At 36.5% G+C, this 24,056-nt stretch overlaps 1 protein-coding gene across 1 annotated transcript in view; it reads left to right on the forward strand.

Annotated features, from left to right (window-relative positions):
* Positions 1-863: 863 nt before the first annotated feature.
* LOC103771806 (attractin-like protein 1) overlaps positions 864-24,056 on the forward strand; it is a gene marked incomplete at both ends in the record, with an annotated part of 37,521 nt that continues 14,328 nt past the window's right edge. Inside the window, 3 exons of the mRNA XM_008939120.1 lie at positions 864-1,072; positions 12,555-12,729; positions 13,910-13,997. Coding sequence (XP_008937368.1) covers positions 864-1,072; positions 12,555-12,729; positions 13,910-13,997 — 472 coding nt within the window. The remainder of the gene's footprint in view (positions 1,073-12,554; positions 12,730-13,909; positions 13,998-24,056) is intronic.

The following is a 24,056-nucleotide window of genomic DNA, read 5'->3' on the forward strand; positions in this document are numbered from 1 at the left end:
TGGACTTCATCAGGCGCTTACTGCCTGAGATTCTATTAATGGGAATTCTTGGACCTACATACTACAGTGTCCTTCATCCCTCCTCATCTCCAAGGAATTGCCTGCATTTCTGGAACCAGTTGGCATAATTTTGCAGTCCAGTTGCCTGTGATCTCAGCGTTTGGAAGGGCGTATCACAGAAATGCTAACTCCCATAACAGTTACAGACTTCTTTCTGCCTAATCTCTCCTGTTTTTTTTTTGCATCTCTGACTGCAGAGTTAAGGAGGCAAGGTTAAGGTGGCTCCATTATTAAGGATTAAAAGCACAAAGTGCTACCTGTAAGTAGTTTCAGGATATCAGCTATCTTGCAATTTTTCCTTACTTGGTTTTCCCAATTTTATTCCTGTTCAATGTAAGAGATACTTTTTTGTAGTACGGACCGAAGCCACTCAGGAAACCCCTTTAACAGTATGTCTGTGGTGGAGAGTTGAAGGGTTACTGCTCACAGTCACTTCCAGTGGGGCTGTTCCTAGAGATAATAAGCATTTGCAGTGACTGGGGAGAACGGTGATACTGGATCACAGGACAAAATAGATGGTGATCTGTCTAGGCAGGGCCTGTCCTGCTTAATGTCAATACTTCTTGTTAAAGTACAATGTGTTTGTGATCCTGACTGCAGCACAGACTTTGTATGTAGGGCTGGACGAAGACCTTTTCATCTCACTGCCTGTAGAATTCTCATTAAGCTTGTGTGTTATCAATACATAGACATTTTTCAAGTGAAAAATGACTTTAATAAATACTGTTGGAATGCTGTTTGATAAAACCACTGTCACCACCTGTTGGCTTGCATTTTCATTATTGTACATATTTTTTTTTCAGAATTAATTCTTGTCCTAATAACTGCTCAGAACATGGGAAGTGTACAACCAGCATGTCTGTCCCCAGCCGGGTATACTGTGAGTGTGACAAGTATTGGAAAGGAGAAGCCTGTGATATTCCCTATTGTAAAGCCAACTGTGGCAGTCCAGACCATGGGTACTGTGATCTGACAGGCGAGAAGCTCTGTGTTTGCAATGACAGCTGGCAAGGTAAGGTTCTGTTATTTGGAGTCAAGTTAGCTGATCTTTTTCAAAGAGCTGTTTTTAACAGTCTTTCTAGAATGATTGCTAGCATCTTGGAAGAACAAATGTAAATGAAAAAAGAATTCCTGGAGTAAACTTCCACATGGATGTAGATTTGTATGCTTCAATGCCATAAAAGGCTCACGGCCTTGATGCTGTCCATCTGAAGATACTGTGGAAATATTTGATCTAAACTTTCTTGTGGTGGGCATTCTTTGTTTTGGATTGTAAATGGCAGTAATTACTCAAGTCATGGGCACTTCTGAATTATAGCCTAATTTGCTATTTTATAAATTTCTTTAATGTCTAGATAAATTATATTTTCTTCCCCCTTTTCTCAATGTCACATGATTACATCATATCGTTAGTGCTTCCTGAAGTGTTCACTGCCTGGTTTCTCATTGTGTGTTATTTGCACGGCCTCTCAGTGAAGAAGGGAGGTAAGCTGATTAGTTACAGTGTACAAGGATGTCTGTGTGGACACGTACTGTGGAGTAATGGATGTACTCTAAGCATGGGCTGTAGTTTTACTGCCACTACCGTAAATAATTGTTTCTCATTAAAGATCAATTATTTAAGTTACTAAATGTTTAATTCACTTACTATAATTACACTAAATGTTTGTGAATTTTTTAATCCTTTACCACTCCTATTAGAAGTCTCAATTGTGTTAGGTTGCTATGCATTTAAAGGAATAGCACTTTCAAAGAAATATTAAAATACGTCCACATTACTTAGCTGATACACTCTCTTCCCATTACCTCCTGCCTCTACCTTTGTTTTATTGCTGTTTCTTTTTGCATGTCAGAGGAAATGACTTTTTTACTTCTATTAGCTCTTACACCTATTAGACTGACGACACCATGAGATTTAATACATTTCTTTTCTTAATAATTAATGAAGTTGTTCATTAAAAGGCAGTCAGTGCACGCACAGAAAGGAAGCAGGTTAGCAATGTGGCCATTGAATGGAAACAGTGCAGACTTGTTACTGAGTCCTTTAGAACCTTCCATCATTGTAGTGCACTAAAAGACCCTGGAAGCTGAATCTCTGTAAGGAAGTTTTGAATAGAACTTCCAGCAAGCATATCAGCCTTTTATTTGTGTATTGAGTCTTTATAATTTCAGATCACTGTGTACAAAATGGGGAAAAGTCACAAATCTTTGGAAACACTTCTTAGGCTATGCCTTCATTTACTGCGCTATGATCTTCATTAGATGTTTTGAGCACAAAATAAGATTAAAAGGCTAACTTTCACTGCTAGTACTTTCTTGCCATTTAGCATTTCTGTGCATCTTAGCTTCCTCTTCTTTCCTACAGTGAGTAGGATTATACACAGATAATTAGCTGCATTGTTCCTTGGATTTTCACTGAAACTACATACATTTCATTTTTTTTTAAAATTATTATTATTATTTCTTTTTTTATTCTGTGGCAGATGATCTGGCTTGGGTACTTAGTTTTTTTTTCCTTAATAAATACAAAAAAAATTATCAAACATTCCTTAAGCTCTCTGGCAGACCACTTCCTTCTCTGTTCTATTTACTCTTTTTTTATTTGCAGCTATATATTTTATAGTTTCTAAACTGGCAGTATCTTCTATATAGGTTATTTACAATGCTAGACACAAATATTTCTACTCATCTTACTACTTTTGCTCTCTGCCAAGTTTTTTTCTTAGTAATTCAAGCCAAGTGGCTACATTAGGGTTTTGATTTCTAGATTTTTGAAGAGGATTTTATGTTTTGACTTTTTTTTCTTTTTTTTTTCTAAGTGTGTTTAGTCCTCACATTAAAAAGAAAATAATTGATTGAGATGTACAATAAATAAAATCAGTTTTTTTTTTCATTGTAACATGAGATACCTTTTTTTGGTAATTTACAATGCATGGAAATTCTTTCCTTTACAATGGTGACATCTTGTGGATACTGTGGAAGGAGCATGTCTAAAAAAAAAAAAAGTTTAAATAAATATTCCGAGTAAAGAGAACACTGTATTCTTTGGAACAGAATAATTGTTTTGAGGAAAAAATAGGGTCCTTTCCTTTTTTGTTAAAAATAAAAAGTACTAATTTTAATAGTACTAATAAAGTTTAATAATGTTAAACGTTTCTGAGATGGTTTGTCTCAGAAGAACATACAGGAAGAAAGTGTGGTATTTATTTGAAATATGGCTAAAGTATTCAGGCAACATAAAGGAGGCTGAAGTTTTTCCTGAAGAGTGATCCCTTTTATGAATACGACATCATATTATGCTGTCACATTACTGGCTAATCTGTCTTGATGTTCTAAAGCAGAATGAATTGATGCCTGCTGAAACAGCCTGTGGATGTAACTCAGGGAAGGGAAGAAAAAGATACCTTAAAACTACCAGTGTGGTCCCATTTTCTTTGCTAGGCACAGGCAAAAAAGAAATGGGGACCTGGGGAGAGAGAAAAGTGATGGCTTTTGTAGTATTTGACCTGTCTAAGAAGTTGAAAAAGACAGTTTATTGAATGATGTTACCTTTTGCTGAATATGTGTTTAAAGTCAGCAAATTTTCTTTGATATCAAGAACACCATTTTGGGTTGTCTCAGGCTGTAAATGACGAGAAGGGATTTCAAAACAAGGAACCTCTGTAAAGGGTTTAAAAATTCAGGATGACTGGAAGGATTCTAAACAGTTCCACATTTTTAAAAAGGTTAAGTGGACTGTTTTTGGGCATGCTGAAAATATTGCTAATGAGTATGAGTATGTTGTATGCTTTTTAAAAGTAATATTACAGGTCTGGTTGATAGAGGGATACTTTGATTTCTTCAAGGAGCTTTATTTAATAACATGTGAAGGAAATAACTGACCTGACACATATTAAATAGGTTAAAAACTGTTTTACAGAAGGAATTCAAAATATAGCTACCTGTAAAAGATGGAGTAGCCGAGTGCTTAATTGGATAATTTTCCAGTGATCAGTTTTTGTCAAGGTTAAACAACATTTTTAATAAAAGATCTCGATCATTGCATTTTTTTTCCTGATAAAAGATAAGATAATAGGATTCATTGTGTGCTAAATAAAGGAAGATAGTTTAATTTTAAAGAGCTCTAAATCATCCCATTCATCCAAGTTCAAAGTCATAATTTAGAAAATTGTCTTAATACCACTTAATGTAAAGTTATCTGGGAGCAGAGACTGCAGGCTGCATTGGCAAAAGAAAGGCTGTCTTAGAGAGCAGCAGTTGTCAGAAGCCTTGCAGATCACACAGTACCTAATAATTTTTGCATGAGGAATTTTGAGTATAGAGGAAGGGTCCTTTCTCTGGGACAGTTGTTTGACAGAGAGCACTGGAGTATAGTGCTTTGTCTGGATATCAGCACTTCATGGGGGGGTGTAAAGACCAGCAAGAACTTAAGTCATGCCACAAAATCGATATGCTTACTAGGAAACAGTCTTCTGATGGGGAGATGAAGGAGTCAGTGGTGAGTAATGCTTAGCAGCAGGCCTTGCTGAGAGCTGCTGCACAGTCACTGTATATTTCCTCTCCCTTGTCTAGTGTGATGTGGAGATGCTCTTGATGCCAATGACTTTTTTACTGGATTCAGACAGGAGAAAAAAAAAATAGATTCTACTGAATTTAAGAGAAACTTTATTGGTATTTTGATCATCAAACACGAATACTGCAAGTGAAAAGAGAATCCACTTTGGGAGGAATTACAAGGTGTGTTTACATTAGTTTTTAAGAGGATCATTAGGGTACCTTTGAAGCAGCTCTGATCCTCCAACTGTACTGTTTTGGATTGCATTGTGGGGTGGTTTGAGAACACAGGAACTGCATTTCTATTAGATGAAACTGCAGTGAATGATGAGCTCCAGGACTGCACATAATGCACTCCAGCCACAAACACCATTCAGTCCTAGGGATCAGATCTAATCCAAAGTTTAAAGCATCAAGAAAAAATCTGGGATATGTATAATTAGTTGTTTCTCCCTACAAATGTATTCCTAGCAGATAAAGATATAGTGGAAGACCAGATTCTGAAATTAAGCTAATAAACTTTGAAATATATCTATTAGTAATTCAGGCAGCATGAATTTTAGAACATCTCTCTAGGGAAAAATGAGCCTTTATGTAAGGAGAAAAATGAACAATGGAAGTATAAAAGGACTGCTATGATTACTGCAGTGTAAAATTCAATGTTTTGCTTTGCTCATTACTATGTAGTTTGCTCTAACATCATCTTGAGCATGACAGAACTACTGTGTCAATGTGTCAATGATTTCTGTTACCCTGAAAGCATTGACTGGAGTTGAGTTCATTCCTGCAGTCATGCTCTCTTGTTGGGCCTGCCTTTCTTCCTCAGTGCTGTTTTAGCAAAGCTGTGCTTGTGTGGTGGTGGCTCATTGAAACCGACGGAGAAGGTTTGAGATGTCAGCTCAGGCAGTGGCAGTTGGAATGCAGCCCTAGACAGAGCTTGTGCCAAATGCTGAGTGGTCTGAAGTCTGAGGTCTTGCCCTGCTGTGCCTGGATGTTCTTGAACAGAAAGCATACAAGTACATATTTTCAGAGAGGAGGACCTATGATGTAATATAGGACACACCTATGATGGACAAACCTGTTTTGGGAAGGGAAAAAAAATAGAAGCAGGTGTCTTATAACTCTTCTGTCCTGTGGGAATGCCATCTTTGTCTAGATTTTCCTTTTCAGGTTTTCTCCTAGCCAAGTGTTTAATTCAATCAGAAGAAACTGTACTTTTATGGTGTGGGAGATGTCCTGTTAATTATATTTGCATAAAAACAAGTTCAAGGAATTCTTTCCTCCCCTAGTTTTAAGTGAAAATCCAATTCCTGTATGCTGTATTAGTAAATTTCATTATGTGTATCATAGAAATGAGAGTTGTTGAATGAAATTTTGTATACATAGTATTCACAGGAAGGAATTGGCTTAATCTGAATTATTATTTCATATATATTTGTCAAGGGCTGGGCACTACATGAATGACAGATGCTCTTAACTCCTCTCCCTTCCCAAAAAAAGAGAAAGGGAATAAGGGAGAGAGACTTGTGAATCAGGAAAGTTAAACAGCTTTAATGAGAATAATAACAATGAAATGGAATGTATACAAATATAAACAAACCCAGTCTTGAACCCAGCTCCACTGATGGCAACTGTGTCACTGTCACCACTGATGCAGTGGAGCAGGCACTGGGGAAGTCCCAGACAGGGTTTCTCAGCACACAGGAACTGGATTCAGGAGCTGGATTCTGGAAGTGGTTTCAGGAACACAGGGGTCGAGATTGAAGGCAGAGTGAACAGTCTTCCACAGGTGCTGGTCATTGCAGAAGAGAGCTTGACCCTCATAATCCTTCACCTTTATACTGAACACAACCTGTATGGGATGGAATCCTCCACTGCTCAGTTTAGGGTCACCTGTCCTGGCTGTTCTTCCCCACAGGTGAGGCTTCTTGCTTTATGGCATCCCCAATGTGGTACACAAGATTTAGCAATGACCTTGGTCTGCACATCAATCCTTGGTGGTAACTGTAAACATGGAGTGTTATCACTGCTGGAAGCAGACTCTGTGGGCAAAAGTATGCTGTTAACTTCAGAAAGTGCAGTTAGTTAAAAGAGGCTTGGGTGAACAGTAAAATCACTGAGCAGAATTAGTTCTGTTCTATCTCAAACCAGATCAATACTGAAAATGTTCTTCAGTTCTATGTTCAGATTGAATTTAATAATTTGTCAGTCATCCTTGGAGGACTTTGTGCAATTTATAAACAAAATATAGCTCTTATAATGAGAAAGTGAGTATCTGAAAATTGTGTGAGAAAATTAACTATCCTTAGTGTAAAAGGAAGAAGATCACACTTAAATGGATTTTAATTTTCTAAATACCTTTTGTTAAATACCTTTGTGGTGTTATCTGATGATTATTGGCTTCATTTCAGTAAACTTGCTTTCACTAAGTTGTGCTAAATGGTTGGCTACATTAAAGTGGTTGATAATGTTTTGTATGTGAGATTAGGCTGAGATTTAGGAAGGGATTCTCCTAATATCTGTGAGCTTTAATGAAAAATGTAATCAATTTAAAATTTATGACCTTCTAAATATTTATTTAAAATGCATTCACATAAATGTAGCAAGGTAGAACATGCAAACACTTGATTAAACTAATGAGCAAATACAATACTGTGTTCTCAACAGAATCCACAGTTGAATATATAAAAAGGTTAGTACTATATTTACTTCATTGTTGTTGCTGTGGTCTATTTTGATGAAAGGAGGCCTGACTATTAGAGTTGTGAATTTTTATAGAAGTTATTAGCAGAGATATTAGAGCTTACTGTCCTGCTGGCATTAGCATAGAGTCTCAAAATTTCAAATCAAATGGGTACTGTCTGCTACTGCTAATCTGAAAAGTCCCTATTTCTTTGAGAGAGTAAGAAGCAAAACTTTGTTTAATATTAAGATGACAAATCTCATGCAGCATCTACCAGAGTAGACTTGTACTCAGTCACAGAAAACTTGGAAAGCTTTCCATGCAATGGGCTTCCAGTAAAGACTGTTGTCCTTCAGTCCTTATTCTTGAGCTTGAGACCTGAAGTGGGACAGTGGAAGGCCAGTGAGCCGTATGCAGCACTGGCAGACAGCACAGCCCTTTTGGCTTGCCTGCTCAGACTGACCCTGCAGATCCCCCAGGGCCAGGTCACCCTTGGATGATCTGCTCTTCTTGGCTGAGGAAAGAAATAGATCTGAATAACAGCAACCAGATGGCATTTCAAGGTCTGCATCCGCCTGTGTGCAGCAGGATTTCTGACTGTTTCATTCATGGAGGATGCAGAGTCTTGGCACAGCTTGGTACCATGCTGCTTTAGCTGGAGATCTGTCCAGGATCTCTCTCCCTATCATTAAGTCTCATTTGGAGCAAGACTGTTTGCAGGAGGGGGGAGATAATTACATTCCACATGGATGTTGCAGAGCTATGCAGCAGCAGTGTAGGAATACATGAATGCACCTGCTCTTAGGATAGTGGTGAGCCATTCTTGAACACTTACCTTTTCATTTACAGAGCAACTTTGTATTTTTATGTAGTTACTATCTCCTCCGTTTCCTGGAAGAAAGGTGATTGACTGCATGAAAACTCACAAAAGAATTTTTATTGAAAGTACATTCAGATATATTCTTTTTCTGCTGAAATATTTTTCATAAACTCAAATTCATCATCATATGAAGATTTTACTGGGTACTTGAGGAAAGTAATATGTGGTTTGTATTTGTGGTGGCTGGAAGATTGTTAAAGCAGTAATTCTCAGGAGAAATGATAACATAGCAAACAAATACAGAATGAATAACAACGAATACTTTATTTGAATCTTTTTTTTTAAATTGTGCGAAAACCAAGACTGTAGTATTTATATTCAACACATCAGTATGATTGTTGTTTTCCCTGTGCTCCCAAAGGAAAAGATTAGGGTTGAAGATAGTAGATGATGTTATCTCATTAGGTTTAAATTGATCTTATGACTTGAACTACTGGAACAGATTGTTACTTTGGCAGTCCATGAAACTTCTCAATAAATAGAAATTAGATTCTTTCTCTTGTGTTGTGTGGGTAAATAGCTTTTTTTCAACCTATAGAATTTTATCCTACCTTTGAGGATAATGCAATTGACTTCCAATTCAGGTATATAGAGTTGTTTGCGGTTTTAGTTTTATTGGTGTGGTTTTTTTTTTTTTTTCCCCTCCCCCATGGATTGAGTGACACAATGGGAGGATAGGAAAGAAATCCAATTTAAAAAAATTGGATAAAAATAATTTTGCCCAGAAAATAATAAAACAATTTTTTCATTATCATTGTTCTGCAGCTGTAGTGCTCTCTGTTGCACAAAAGGCATGTATTTGGTGAATGTGATGTTTCTGAAGAGGAAATGTATTTATGCTGAAATGATGGTGATGTTTCATGGTGTATGTATTTAAGTAGGAAAAAGTCTGTAAATGATAGAGTCCTACATTTACCTTGCCTTTGAAAGGCAATAGCCACACAAGAGCATTTACTCTCTAAATCATGTTTTAGCAGAAGTCACTAAGTCACTATTATTATGTTGCTTTGGGCTTTCTCAACTACATATTCTGTTTTTGTAGAGATTGATACACACTGTGATAACTCCATGACTGTTTTCCAGTTTCCCTGAAAAGGCAGTCCTGGCTCTGTGGTCTGACTTGTGTTGACAAAACCATGATATGTGACCAAGGTGAAGAATACAAAGGAATACATCCAGATTAAAACTTAGCCTGACCAAAAATAAAAGCAAGTTTTAACCTGTCTGTCTTCCCTCACCTGGTTCATGTGAAAGCTGGGGCAGTGGTGGTGACAGCTGAGGAAAAAGCAGTAAGGGGAGGCCAGCGGGGCCTATTGTGATGGCCATGTCAGCCCATGGCACTTTAATGCATGTGCACATCACACACAGGCTATTGATGTGTCCTTTGAAGGAAATATGCTGCTTTCATGCTACCGAATTCAGGTGTGTTTCCTTGGAATGTGTCCTTCCTCCATGGCAGAACATGACCTGGGGGTGTGGTGTTTCTCCTCTCTGTCTCAGCTGGTGGTTCAGTGGGGACCAGCAGTGAAGCGCTGAGGCTGTGGGGGAGTTACCTGTGACATTCTTTTGATCACTGGCCTGCTTAACAGCATTATTAAGAGTTTTGCATTGGGAACTTTTTCTACGAAATTTTTGTTTGTCCTCATTTTAATACAGTCAAGGTTATCTAAATATATATTTGGATTTCCTGTATGGACTCTTGCGATTCCCTGTCTCCAGACATTAAAATCTCAAGTGAATTAGCGCGCGAGTAGTTTGTGTGTTTTATTCTCCGCTCGCCACTAGAGGACACTGTTGACCTCTACATGTCTGTGCAGGAACGGCAGCTGTGATAAAAACCCTAAACCTGTCTTCATTTTCTGACTGGAGGCGCCTTTTTCATAATTCTGAAGTCTTCCCTGATCAAAGAAGATTTAAATAAATTGTTTATTTTAAGCACTTTTATATTCAAATGAGGTGTTTCCTCCAGTGATTTACCAAATCGGAATCTTGCTGAGGTTACAGTTCTACTATGGTATCTATTATTGATGCTTAAGAAATAATAGACTGAATTGTTCATATTCTCATTAGACCTCATTCAAATACCATTAATCTTTTCTGAGTAGATGGTATAATGAATAATAGGAATTGAGTCTCTCCATCATTTAACAGATAGAAGGGAATTTGGATACAAGTGGACATCATTCTTCTACACCGTACCAGAAAAAGCTGACAACTGGTTAAGTACAGGTTAGATGCCTGATTATTGTGTAAGAATTAGTATTGTGTTTTGAACGTGACTTCTTCAAGCTGCATTTGATTGTAAACTCTTCATATCTACTCTCTCTGTGTCCCTTATTTTATAGACATTTATCATTAACTTTCAAATTTTCTTTTTGTTTTCCTCCAAGTGGAAGGTGGAAAAGTCTTAGCCAGCTCAGTAGCTCCAGTCACAGAAGCCATTCACTTCCTTTGAACGTCTTTATTACTCTCTTGCAAGCAGTCTCCATCTCTATCTTCTTTTTGAGTGGGGCACACTGTTTTCTACATGTAGGCAGAACCCTGATTTATATAGTGAGATGAGTGCTCTTTGTTTCTAACATGATTTGTTTTTTTGACCGTTGCTGAGTGTTCACATGATGTTTTCATGAGTTATCCTAAGATGAGTTTTATGTGTAGCTATATTACTCAGTCACATAGACAAGAACTTGTTCTGTGTTTTTTCAAAGACTGATCTTATTCTTTCTGCCTTCTTGTAACTGCCTTTATCAGCAAACTTTCTTCACTGCTCATCCTTTTTCAGGATCATTAATGTGTGTGTTGAAATCCTTGTGGGACTCCACAGGTGACTCTCCTCATGTTAAGAAGTGGCCATTTACTCATCTGCTATTTCTTACTATTTCTTGCAGTCATCTTAGCCATGCAAAGGTCTTCATTCTCTTACCAAAACAGTCCAGTGTCTTTAAAAGTCTTCAGTGAGGAATTTTGCTAAAAGGCTTGTGAAAGTCCATGTCAATGTATAAATTGGATAACTCCATCCTGGTTTGGAAGACAGGCTTTCTTTTTATGAAAGCTCTACCCATTTTTAAGAGTAGATGGCAATTATCCATCTATTGACTAATTCTGTTCATTCTTACAGTTTCTGGTAGAACTGGAAGCATAGCAGGCCAGAAGTTTTCTAAATGTTCCCAAGAACCATTTAAAAAAGTTGATGTCACATTTGACATTTGGGATGCAGACTAGGGCTGTGGGCTTTTTGTGTGTGTGTGTGTGTGTGTGTGTTGGCAAAGTTAGAAGTTATTTCTTTTTAGCATGTTATTACTGATTTACTAAAGAAGGCTATGCTGACTTCAATAGCTTTGGTTTTTAGTAACATCTAGTAGCTCAAGAGAAGGCTTTACCCCAGTTGGGCAAGCTGAGAGACATAAAATTGCTCATAATATCAGCCTGGAATTACAGAAATAGTTTAACTGTTGTACAAATTTCTATCGTATCACTGATGACAAAAATTCTATTTCATTATTGATAATGCTTAAACTAGAACACACTAGTGTCCTAAAAATTCACTGGTCCCTGTCTAGAAAGCCAGTCACTGATGAAGTACAGTCACTGACAAGAGGTAATGGATATATATGCTGTTTTTTTTTTTTTTTTAAAGTTCTTCTACTGAAGAGATCACATTTTGGTTATTGCAAAACAAATTAAAAAAATAATTTCTGCTCCTCATGAATTTAGTAGTTCTAAAACTGAAGAATGACACATTTTACTTTTCGTTATTTAGGAAAAAGTTATTGTCTAAAATATGTTCTAAAACAATATATAGTTGTGGATTTTGGTAGCTTTGTAGAAGATCTATAAAACTAAAACATTAAAATCATTCTTTTATAAAGCACCTTACAGTGTATTTTACTCTTGAAAGACAAAGTAGTATGGCATGGGTAAAGGGCAAATTTTTATTTCTGAGATTTAATATAGTATAATCTATATGTAATTTAACTTACTGTAATGTTATTTGCTTCGGTATAAAATTAGTCTGGATAGTTCCATACAGTTTTCTCCAGAGGTGACATGCAGAGTATATTGCGCTACACCTTTTAGACCTATACAGCGTCTGAAAATATGATGCATTACACCTTTTGTTCAATTTGTGACTTATGCTGTATGTTTTCTGAGAAGAATGCAGAAATGGATCATTTTTATTTGAGCTAATCTAATGCTTTCAACTTGTTGATTTTTTTTTTTTCCACTGAGCATCTGTTAAACATAAAAGCATATACCATATTTTATCAGAATGAGCAATCCTGACATCTGTAATTAAGCCTCCCCTGTTTCTGCTTTATTGGCTTTAACGTTCCTGTTTAATGGATTGTACAAATTACACATTTGTTTACAAAACAGGTCCAGATTGTTCTTTGAACGTCCCTTCCACGGAGTCTTACTGGATTCTACCCAATGTAAAGCCGTTCAGCCCCTCTGTGGGCCGGGCCTCCCATAAGGCAGTCCTGCATGGGAAATTCATGTGGGTGATTGGTGGATACACTTTTAACTACAGTTCATTCCAAATGGTGCTGAAGTAAGTGATTCCTCTTTTGTCATACCCTTTTGGATGTGGTTTAGGGCAAACAGAGAGGTGGTCTATCTCCTGCTTTTTAATGGAAAGGTTTATATATTTTTTTAGATTCTAAATTAATGGTCTTAATTTCTACTTGCAATTTTCTTGTGATTAAAAAAGTGGAAAAGCAACAAAAGTTTGCTTTTCAACAAAAAGTGGAAACAAACTATATGTGGTCTTAATGTGTAATTTTTTCAGTTTTGTTCAGACTGTTGCTATACTTTGCTGCAAGACAAAAATGTTTGTGGTGATAAAACAGTAGAAGAATTTAATGTTCTGGTGTTTTCAGACAGTACATGTAGGATGCTGTCTGTGCTATTGAAGTTAATTTATAATTATAGGTGACTTGTGTTTAATGCTGGCCCTTAGCCTGGTGGTGCCATGCCAGTAGGGTTAGGCAGGTCATCCATATTTCACTTGATATTTATGGCAGTTTTTATGTGTGTGTATTTGACCACCTGTTGAAAACAAAGTTGAATTGGCTGTAAATATTACCTGTCTGATTTGGAGGGTAACAAATATACACACAGAGGCCCTAAATGTGGCAAATGCAAGTGTTAGAGTGTGTTTATTAGTCTATTTCTCCTGTTTTTCTCTACCTCTTGCTTTCTTCCACAGAATCAGCCAAAACAAATCCCATCATGTTTCCTGTTTTTCTCTTCTACCATCATCATTTACTTTTTTTACCTCTCTTCCATGTTGTTTTGTATTAATCCATTACTGCAAATTTAATTGAAATTAAAATCAACCATATAGTCAAAAAGGTGCTCAACAATAAGTCTTCAAAGTAGTGCAAAAGACTGTGACATTAGCAGTTTGATGACTAATAACAGTGAGCTTAGCAACATAGTTTCATAACTTTTTTATAAGTCTGGTGATTTTTATTATGGTCCCCTCTTTGAGATCACTGATGGGTCCCTGAAAGAGCTGCTCCTGTTTTGCTTGATGAACATTTAGTACCTTATCACAAAGTAGTACACTGTTTTAAAAGTTAAAAGTCATCATGTTACTACTGCTAAAAAATTACCACATCAGATAAACAGTGACTGGTCAAGTCTGCCAAACAGAAGTTAGTTTGAACATACAAAACTCTCTATTTCTTCGCAGGTAGAAAATATTTACTTTTGTATTTCTCTTCTAGCTACAATTTGGAAAGCAGTATATGGAACGTAGTACCTGTATCCAAAGGGCCCCTCCAGAGATACGGACACACTCTTGCTTTATTTCAGGTTTGGACTCTTTGGCATCCTTTTTAATGAATTTCTTGGTGTGTGCTGTAGTGATCTTGAAATGACTCCTCATGAACATAGATTTGTGAGGATAACTTAATTTCTAGTCCCTAAACATTTTCTATTAGTCTATCTTCAGTATTTAGATACGTTGCACAATTTCTGGATAAAAGATTGTGCAATAGATCAAAGTCACTTACTAGCTGACCATAAGCCCTCAGAGCTAGACCTGCCAATAAAAGGGGGCTAATACAATTGGAATTGTGGTAAAGGGAAAGGCAAGCTGTGAGCCAAGCGTGCCTAGGCACCATCCTCAGGGGCTGAGCCCAGCAGGCAGGGCCAGGTGCTGGTAGTGGGGTCCTTTGACAGCCTCAGATGTGGCAGATGGTGACCCAGGTCCAGGCACTATTCAGGGATTCCAATCAGGAGCACATGGGGACAGGGACAGAGACAGGTCTGGAGAGAAGACTGCAATGTACCCCTGAGGGGTTCATCCAGAGGACAGGGTAACAAGGATGTCCAGGTCCAGGAGGGGGCAGGATCATAAGCAGTCAGAGTCTGAGGGTCCATCACTGAGCTCCAGGTAAGGCTGGTCAGGGCCATTAAGGCCTGTTAATGCCCTGAAGGCTGTGACAGTAAGAAAAAAAAATTGTGTTATTACTCTTAGTAGAGAACCAGAGCAGTATTAAAATACAGATTCTTGACCTGTAGTATTGTTTTACTGTAAGTTCAAATGAATATGAACAACTGACAGTTTTGCATCTGCTGGTATCTTGTAGTCTGCATGCTGCTTTATTGAAAACGCTTCTGAAGGCTTATTTCACTTAAAAAAAAAAAAAGGGGGGGGAAAAAAGATTCTTTATACTGATAGAATATAGAGACAGAAATGATCTTTAAAAAAAAAATTAAAAGCTTTTTGTTAATTTTTTTTTGGTTAGTGTTAGTCATATCTCCAGAATATAAAAGACCAACAGTGAATGCGGTGCATAAATTAACCTTGTAGAGATCATGGAGAACTTGTTAACTCTGATGGAGAACTACAGAATTTGTATCACAAATTTTCAGTTGTTTGCATAAGTAAGACACTTCCAGTAGGGGAAAACAAAAAAGATTGCATCGAGTCAGACCAGAGTATTCTTCTAGCTTGGTAATGTGTCTTGAATAATGGATAACAATGAATGCCTTGGAAAGAGTAGAAGAAAAAGACGTCGAGAACATATATAAGCTTCCTCAGAATACTCTTAGTTTGAAGCTGAGATTTTCATGTCTTTTATTTTTTCCAAATTTTGGACCATATGTTTGTTTCAGCATGCCTAAGATTCCAGTGTATTTTCTGAAGAAATATGAACTTTTGGGGTATTGGTACTAACTGGTTTTATTTTGATAATCCCTACTTGTTGTACTACTTTCCATATACTTTCTCTATACCACTCATTTTCTGTAAGACCATCATATCCTCTCTCTATCTTTTCTTTCTCATGCTGAAAATTCCTTGTTTTTTTTGATAATCCCCTAGAAGGAAGCTGTTTCATACCTTAGATAACATTGTTTCATTGTCTCTTCCAGTTGTGTGATATCCCTTCTGTGGCAGAGGGAGTCAGCATCTTTAGCATACTGGTACCTCAGTGATTGATGTCATAGAATTAACAGTCTAATTTTTTCCTATTAATTCTTAATGGCTTTTTAAAAACCTGCTGTTGGCTTTGAATTGGTATTTTCACAGAACTATCGGTTTTAACCTCCAGATCTCTTTCTAGTCTATTCAAAACCCACTGCTAGATGTACAGACTTAAAACTGGGGTTTATGCATATGCATCACTTCTTGCTTATTTATGTGAACATTTATTTACCCTTTTATTTGTACTTGTATTGCCCATTCAGTACTATGAGATTCTTCTTCAGTTCTTTGCTTTTGACCATGGTCTCAGCCATTTTCACTAACATAGTACTGTCACTTGCTTTATATATAATTTTGCAGGCAGCTCATTAAACTGTTTCATGGCAGGACTTTATATTCTGTTCTAATTTGCTGGAGCTTTTGAACCTTTATTTTGAAACACACTTTTTTTTTTTTAATAGTGTCCATTATCCTCCCGTTAAGTTAACCTTGCTTTATTTTGTTATTTGTAATGGGAAATTTTGCATGTTTGCTCGTTTCTTTTGTTTTCTTCTTATTAGGAAACATTGATGTAACCTGAGCAGATGTCCGTAGAATGTCTTCATATTGCCATTTAAGATTTTATCCTTTTAATTGTACCTTTTAGTTTCTCATTATGATAGGTCTTCTGACATAGCACTCCTTTTGAAGTTAAGCGGAATTGTAGGTGTGAGTGGATTTTTTGATGCGTGTTTGGTTTTTGATAGTGTGGTGTTGTGGTGGTTTGTTCTGTTGCTCTTCCAGAGATGTTAAATCTGTACATGGTATGGTTAATATTGTGGAAGGGTTCTGTAGTAACATGAACTGGATTCTGTGCGTGCCCCAAAATCAACTCAAAAATTGCTGTTCTTCCCTTCAGTTCTCTGACTCATTACTAATGTGTTATCTATTCTTTGAAAGGTCAGATCTTTCTGACTGGTGTCCTTGGTTGTTTCAGTTCTTGTAAAATGTGGACCTTTTAGTTGGGAAACATTAAAGTAATGTATCATTTAGTAGTTCAGGATAAAGGCTTAAAATATCATTTATCCTTTTTTTATTTGATAGTGATAGTATTTTCTTGAGATATTCCAGACTAAAGAGTGACCGTTTTAGAGATTGTTTTACCAGCAAATATTAACTATAATCGACCTGTGTTAATTCAGAGATCTTTTTGGATCTTAGTGAGGAAATGCAAGTCTTGTTAGTATTAGTGAACTCTACATGCAAACGTGTAGTGCAGAAGCTGTTGCTGTTGTCAAAGGCACTTATTAATTAGCAATTGGAATTCACTGATAATGAACACAGCACCACTCATACAAATAACTAATATGTCGTTTGTACTAGTGATAATGTCAAATATCAAAAAGTACATAGGACAAAAAGAGCTGATCATGTGAGCTGAAATTTCAAGAGAAAAAGTACATCCTTTTGCATTAAGTTCTTAACTTGTTAGGATAAACTTTTGATGTTTTTCCTTTCAGATATTCAGTCACTTGAAAAGAAAAATAATCTGGTGTGTAGAGTAATAGAGCATAATACCTAAAGATGGCAGCTTTGAGCTGTGTTTTGAGCTGTGTATTAGTCATTGTGTAATGTTTCCTTTATAGTTAAGAGAAAAAAATATCCACAGAGAAGAAATTAGATTAAGTTTTTGACTTCAGCTCCTGAGATTTCAAAGCCTAGTGCTACACTGGAGTGAGAGCACAGAGCTAGTATTTCCTGACCGTGGTGCAAGGTAAATTGAAGCTATATAATTGACTCTGTGGAGAATGAAATAAGTTACTGTGTCCATTTTCCTCAGAAAGCTTCTTTAGTTAAAATTGAAGTACTGTACTTCTTTATTCTGGAGAAAAAAGATCAGAAGACTCCCACTGATATATAGTTATAACATGTGACTGAGGCTTTTTATGCATTTCTAGAGGAAAGACTATAAAAGTGTTGCTTTTAGACCAACTAACTGCTAGATAGTATTATAACTTTCTGTGCTTCTTCAGAATGGTTATTGGAAAGGTGCTGTCTACCTCTGTCAGCAATTGGTTCTCCTATATCTCAAAGATTATATCTAATTCCTGGCACCTTGATACTGAGAAATATCAACATACTTTGAAATAATTAATATAAGAAACAGGATCATAAAGAGAATGGAGGAAATGGCTGGTGAGGTTTTTAAGTATGTACATATGATTTTGCTAAACAATAACTAGATAGGGAATTAGACAGTAAATTGAAAAATACTAAGTCCCTGGAATAAAGCAGAAAGGGATTTGCATACATGGTGTGCATTTGGGCACTGCTGGGAGTTGACCTGGTAGGGAGTATGTGGTTATATCACAGAATTCGACCTTGTAGTTAAACTCTTGCTCTTGGTCCCTAGACAGCAGAAGGATGACTGGGCACTGAGATTTCTTGCTTTTGAGGCTGGCAACAGGAATGAAGCAAACGGGCAGGCTGACAGCAGGGACCGTAAAGATGTTCTCTAGTACATGGACCATTTTATATGTAGTCAAATTTAATTTGATTCACTTGAATTTTTATGGATATTACTTCCAATTTTAAATCTTTATTAAAAAAGGGTAATTATTTTGATTTCTTTTCCAAATTAATTAGTATTGATATTGAGCCTGTATATATCTTCTGGTATTTTTTATTCGTCTAATCAAAACCTAGTGTTAACAAAAAAAAAGAGTAAAAACTTTTTCTGCTTTAATATGAGACAAAATCTTTCACCAGTTGGTTTATTATACTTTTAATGCCTATTTTTGATGGTTATTATAGTATAATTTGGAACAGCACTAGAAATGTAAAAATATTTTCTAAGTCTTCTAGTAATAATTATTAGCAGGCTGAACCACCAAGTTGCACAGTTTTGTTGTTTTATGACTTTCTGTTACACCTTATGCATAATTTACTTTCTAATTCTAATTTGCAAACCTCAGAAACATGAGAAGTAGGTAAGATGGGCTGTCCTCCACATTTTGCATGTGGTCTAGATACAAGTCTGTTCAAAGTTCCTCTTGAATGAAGTGGACTTTACTCATAAAGAGAATGGTTCCTTTATAGAATCAGAATGGTTTGAGTTAGAAGGGACCTTAAAGACCATCTAGTTCCAACCTTCCCTGCCATGGGCAGGAACACCTCCCACTGGATCAGGATGCTCAAAGCCCCATCCAACCTAGTCTTCAAAATATACAGTGTTGGGGCACCTGCAGCCTGCCTCGACAACCTGTTCCAGTGTCTCATCACCCTCATAGTGAAAATGTTGTCCTAATTTCTGATCTAAATCTACACTCTTCCAGTTTGAACCTGTTACCCCTCATCCTATGACTACAAGGCCTCAGAAAAAGTCCCTTCTCAACTCCTCCATAGGCCCTGTTCAGATACTGGAAGGCTGCAATGAGGTCTTCCCAGAGCCTTCTCTTCTTCAAGCTGAACAACCCCAACTCTCTCAGCCTGTCCTTGTAGCAGAGGTGTTACAGCCCACTGATCATCTTTGTGGCCCTCCTGCGGACCTGCTCCAACAGGTCTATGTCCCTTTTGCATTGAGGGATCCAGAGCTGGACACAGTACTTCAGGTGGAGTCTCACCACAGAGGAGTACAGGAGGAGAATCACCTCCCTCGACCTGCAGCCAGCATATGGTTGGCTTTCTGGCCTGCTCTTACACATTGTTGGCTCATCTTGAGCTTTTCATCAACCAGCACCCCTAAGCCTTTCTTCTCAGTACTGCCTTCAATGCTCTTATTGCTCAGCCTGTATTTGTGCTTGGGATTGCCCCGACCCAGGTGCAGGAGCTTGCTCTTGGCCTTGTAGAACTTCATGAGGTTGGCATGGGCATCCTTCGATGAATTAATAATACCTTTAATTATTATTAAAGCTAGCAACAATGTGGAAAACTGGAAATAATGAAGAAATAAAGTTACAGTACTCTTGATTAGGCTAACTTCCTGATATATACTAATTTCTGCAGCATGTATTGTCTTCAACTTGGATTTGATCCTGTTGGGAAGCTTAGGTTATAATATGTTCCATGTGTAACTTAGCAGGTTCTTATTCAGGTTCTGTGAGGATATAGTTCCACAAAAATCTAAGAATAATAAAGAGGCTACAGGAGGAAGGTTAAGTGAAGACACCTTTCCAGTCTGTCAGTCCTGATTTAATGGGAAGATTAGGAGTTGATAGTTCATGTTTTTCTTGTGGCACCATAAAAGAGTGGTCTCGATGTTGTTACCATATTAAAGGAGGTAATGGTCTGGGGAAAGGACGAGGTACTAGACACTCCTAAAACAGGTGGCACATACTGAGTACAGAAAACAGTCTCGTGATGGATGAGTTATTTCCAGATGACCTTTTTTTGAATTTTATTTATAGCTGACTTAGAAAAAAAATTCAGAAATTTCTTAATGATGTTACCTGGAATTTCTAAAAGTTCAGTTAAATCTGTACAGCAGAGAACAAAAGTTCTGATGAATTTTTGAGTCCTGTTATTTTACATAAAGTTAATTTATATACTAATGCATGGGTACAGTCTATGGGATGAAAATAGATGGATAATCTTGTTTCAAGAAAATGGAAAATGACGGTTCTTTGTATGGTTTTTGAGTAGCAGTTTTTTGGCCAAGTTTTGAGGAATAAGTGGGATTTATATAAGAATTAAGGCAGAAAACTTGTTTGTGAGAGGTGAACTTTTCCATGTAGCCATGATACAATTAAGAAATACAAAATGAAGATTGTACGGTTATTTTAACATGATTAATTTACGTCCAATTCATTAGCAATGTTTTCTAGATTTCCCCCTTTTTGCATTTCATTTACAGTTTAGTGTCCTGTGTGGTGGTGAGTTTTTGTTCTTTTTTTTTTTTTTTTAAAAAGCTACCAGATAAGATTCTTTTGGAATGCAGTGCAGACAGGATTTCCATAACAGTGTAGTGTTCCCAGCTACACTTGGAGCAATGCTAAGTATAGCTTTTTAAGGAAAAAATAAAAATTGCAAAGTGTAAAGTGTAGAAATATGTTAAGCTTTAGAAAAGTCTGGAATTACTGCATTTATATGAAATATAAAACCAGTATCCCTACTGAGATATGATGTAGGGAAGAGAGTCTGTCCAGGGTCAAAGGAACAAAAGATTTAGACTGGCTGTTCAGGATTCAGTGTGAAGTATGCAGAAGAGTTACTCCAGTCTGCTCTATGGTCTGTTGAGTGGGACTTAACAGACAAGTTGGTGCTCTTACTTGCTCTTGCGATGATCTTCTGGAGTAACTTCCTTGCTCTGTTCCAGCTTTTTCTCGCTGTAAAATGCTCTCCGTAAAAGGATTAAAAGTCGTGTTAAAAATACTATGCAGAAACTAGGTGATATTGCTGGGGCATAATTTTTCAGGAAATACCAAGTATGCAGACTTGGAAGTCAGGAATGTGACACAGGTGGAGTAAAACATACTGGATCACTGGTCATTTCTGCAATTTTTTTTTTTTTTTTTTTTTTTTTTTTTTTTTTGGTTTATTTTATGGAAATTCTGTGAGTTACTTTGGCAGTTATTACAAAACTTTGAATGTACACATTACCATTTTAATTTATAATTACTCACTTAAAGATGATTTTTTTTGATCTAGAACATTTAATAATTTACAGAAATTAGTACTTTTATGTAGATCTTAACTTTATTTGCTTCTGTAACTCTATGCATAAACACACATTGCAAGGTTTTAGTCTCTCAGAATTCTAAAAGAATTTGATCTCAAATTTTAAAGTTCAGACTGCTAAGCTGATTACCATTTGTTTACCAGTACTCTTAAGTTTTTTCCTGTGATCCATTTTCAAACTTTTTGTTTGTTTTTAAAGTATTTTTACTTTTACAATTGGATATTGTTTGTGGTCATTGAAGTGATTTTTCTTTATTTGTTATTGTTTATAATATAAAATTAGGAAACAATATGTGCCTGTATTACAAATTTGTTTTCTTGGACTCACAGAGAATAGTTGAGGTTGGCAGAGAGCTCTTGAGATCATCTTGACCAGCCTGTCTGCTCAAAGCAAAGTCAACTGCAGCAGGTTGCTCCAGATATAAGCCAGTTCAGTTCTGCAACCTGTTCCAGTCTCTGATGATCCTGACTGTAAAAAGTTTTTTCTTACATTTAAATTTGATTTCTTGCAATCCAGTTTGTGTCTATTATGTCTATTTTGTTCACTGTATACCATTGAAAAGAGTCTGACTCCCATTTTTTTTATCCTCTCCCATTAGGCATTTAACCTTCTTTGAAGAATTTGGTTATTTAAAAAACACTTTCTCTAAGGATGATGATGATAATATCAGTAATGTGAAGAAATTAAGAGGAATTTTAATACCCTAAATTGCCTTAATTCTTCCAGCAGGCTTTCCAAATTGTGTCAGTTTACGTTTTATTTTGTATTTGAGTTATTTTCTGGTTTCCATTTTGGCTAGTTGATGTGTGTCAATCATTACTCTATTAAAGGAATACTAGATCAAACAAATATTTTCATCTTTTCTTGAGAAATGTGATATAACTGTTTTGTTCAAATCCTGGCTTTGGCCTTATGATTTCTACCTTCTGCTGTGACCCCCTCTGCCCAATATGGACAGTCAAGTATTTACAGATCATATACATTTTGTCATCGTTTTTTATCATTATGGTTCATCAAATATTTCCACTGAAATTTTTTTTTTTTAAATATTTTTTTGAAATATTTTTCTTGGGAAAAAGTGCTGATTTGAGAAAATGAAAACAACTATTGGAAAATTTTGGTTCCACTGAAACTAGCAGGAGCTATACTGGCCAATTGCAACCTGAACAGTTGCCAAAGAGCCAGCTGATATGTTCTGTAGGTGGTAATGTCATGAATGAATGAGCTGACTACCTGCTTGACTTGTAGCAAGAAATTTCTCATTTTTGCTGGAATTCCCTACTGAGCAGGAACCCTGAATTACAGGCTCAATATACAATATAGCTTCATATACTTTGGTTTGCATATAGTAATATTTATATGAAATTTATTTGAAAAAAAACACTAGATCTTTAAAGATTTCTGTAGCTTAGATAATTTTATTGTGTGAAGCAGTATATCTAAAATGATCAAGATTAACTTGTTAAGTTTTCTACCTGCCATTATGATTAACTGTTGCTTTTGACATGTGGTATCAAAGCTTTAAAATAAGAGTACATTTGAGACCTTGTATCTTCTTTGTGTTTACCTGCCAGTAGTTTTGTTATCTGTTCCTTGGACAGTCTCCCTCTTGGCCTTGACCCTCTGCCAGGCTGAGTATTACAATTTTTAACATCTTCCATCTGGTGCAGATCCATGTCACTTTTTCCTCACTACTTTCACAAAGACTCTTGTTCTTCATCTCATTCCTGTTGTGGTATGCTTATCCAAGTATAAATAAACATCTAGTGTATTTAATTCATTTAAAGGTAGGTAGCTTTTGTGTACTAGCACTCTTGAAAAGTGCATCTTGTGTATTGTGTCTGTCAGGAAGCCTCACCTTCAGCATACCTTGATTTTTACTTAGTTTATAAGTCAGTAATAAAGGTAGTGTAAGTTTATAAGAGGATTCCGTCCATCTTTTCATGACTGTTAGGCTGCTTAGGACTATTTGCACTTGTATCCTTCCTACAATATCTTCTTAATTAGGCCTTCCAGATAACTATCCACCTTTATGTGTCTAGGACTTTTTTTTTTTTTCCTGTGTAGCTATGCATGTAGCATTTTTTGTTTTCTTCTGTATTTCTTCTACTGACTTTGTTCTGTGAGCCTTTCTTTCTCCATGTTCAGCTGATCATCACTAACTTTTAAAGTGTTTTTCAGTGGCACTAGGAGCTTCTTAATCTCAGAAATAGCTGTGAGTGAAGCTTAGTTGAATCTGTTTTTGTGGTTGATAAAGCAGTTGTCATGACCTTCTTGTCTTTTTCTCTGTGAATAGTCTTGTGTGCAGGATCTGCTGTGTCACTTGTAAAGATTACTCCTCACCAAAGTGTTCTTCTGTCTGAACTTTGAATCATTTAAGCAGAATTGTGAGGAGGACTGTCTTACTGTCAGCTGTCTGAGTAATCATTTCAAAGTTCATGCAGCTCTTTCGGTCGTTTTTTTATTTGTAGTGTCTTTACTCAGTGCCAGAAATCTTTTTTTTTTTTTTTTTTTTTTAAATACTGTTATACAGCACCTGCCACTCCTTAATTAGCTCCCTCTATCTGCTGTAGTCTGTTATCTCCATTTAAAAATAAGTATTTTGTCCACCAAGATAGTGATGCTGGTTTGCCTCTTGACATCTATGACAGTATAATGAGTAAGCCATACAGGATCCTTTAAAGAAGAATATTGGTTCTAGCCAGTCTTCACCAAGCTCTTTGAGATGTTGTTTTATCTCACAGGAAAGAATGAGTTCAGGTATATGTGTCTAATCCTGCTACAG

This window comes from Merops nubicus, unplaced genomic scaffold (genome assembly GCF_000691845.1).
Source record: "Merops nubicus isolate BGI_N331 unplaced genomic scaffold, ASM69184v1 scaffold6824, whole genome shotgun sequence".
In the NCBI taxonomy this organism is placed as follows: Eukaryota; Metazoa; Chordata; class Aves; order Coraciiformes; family Meropidae; genus Merops; species Merops nubicus.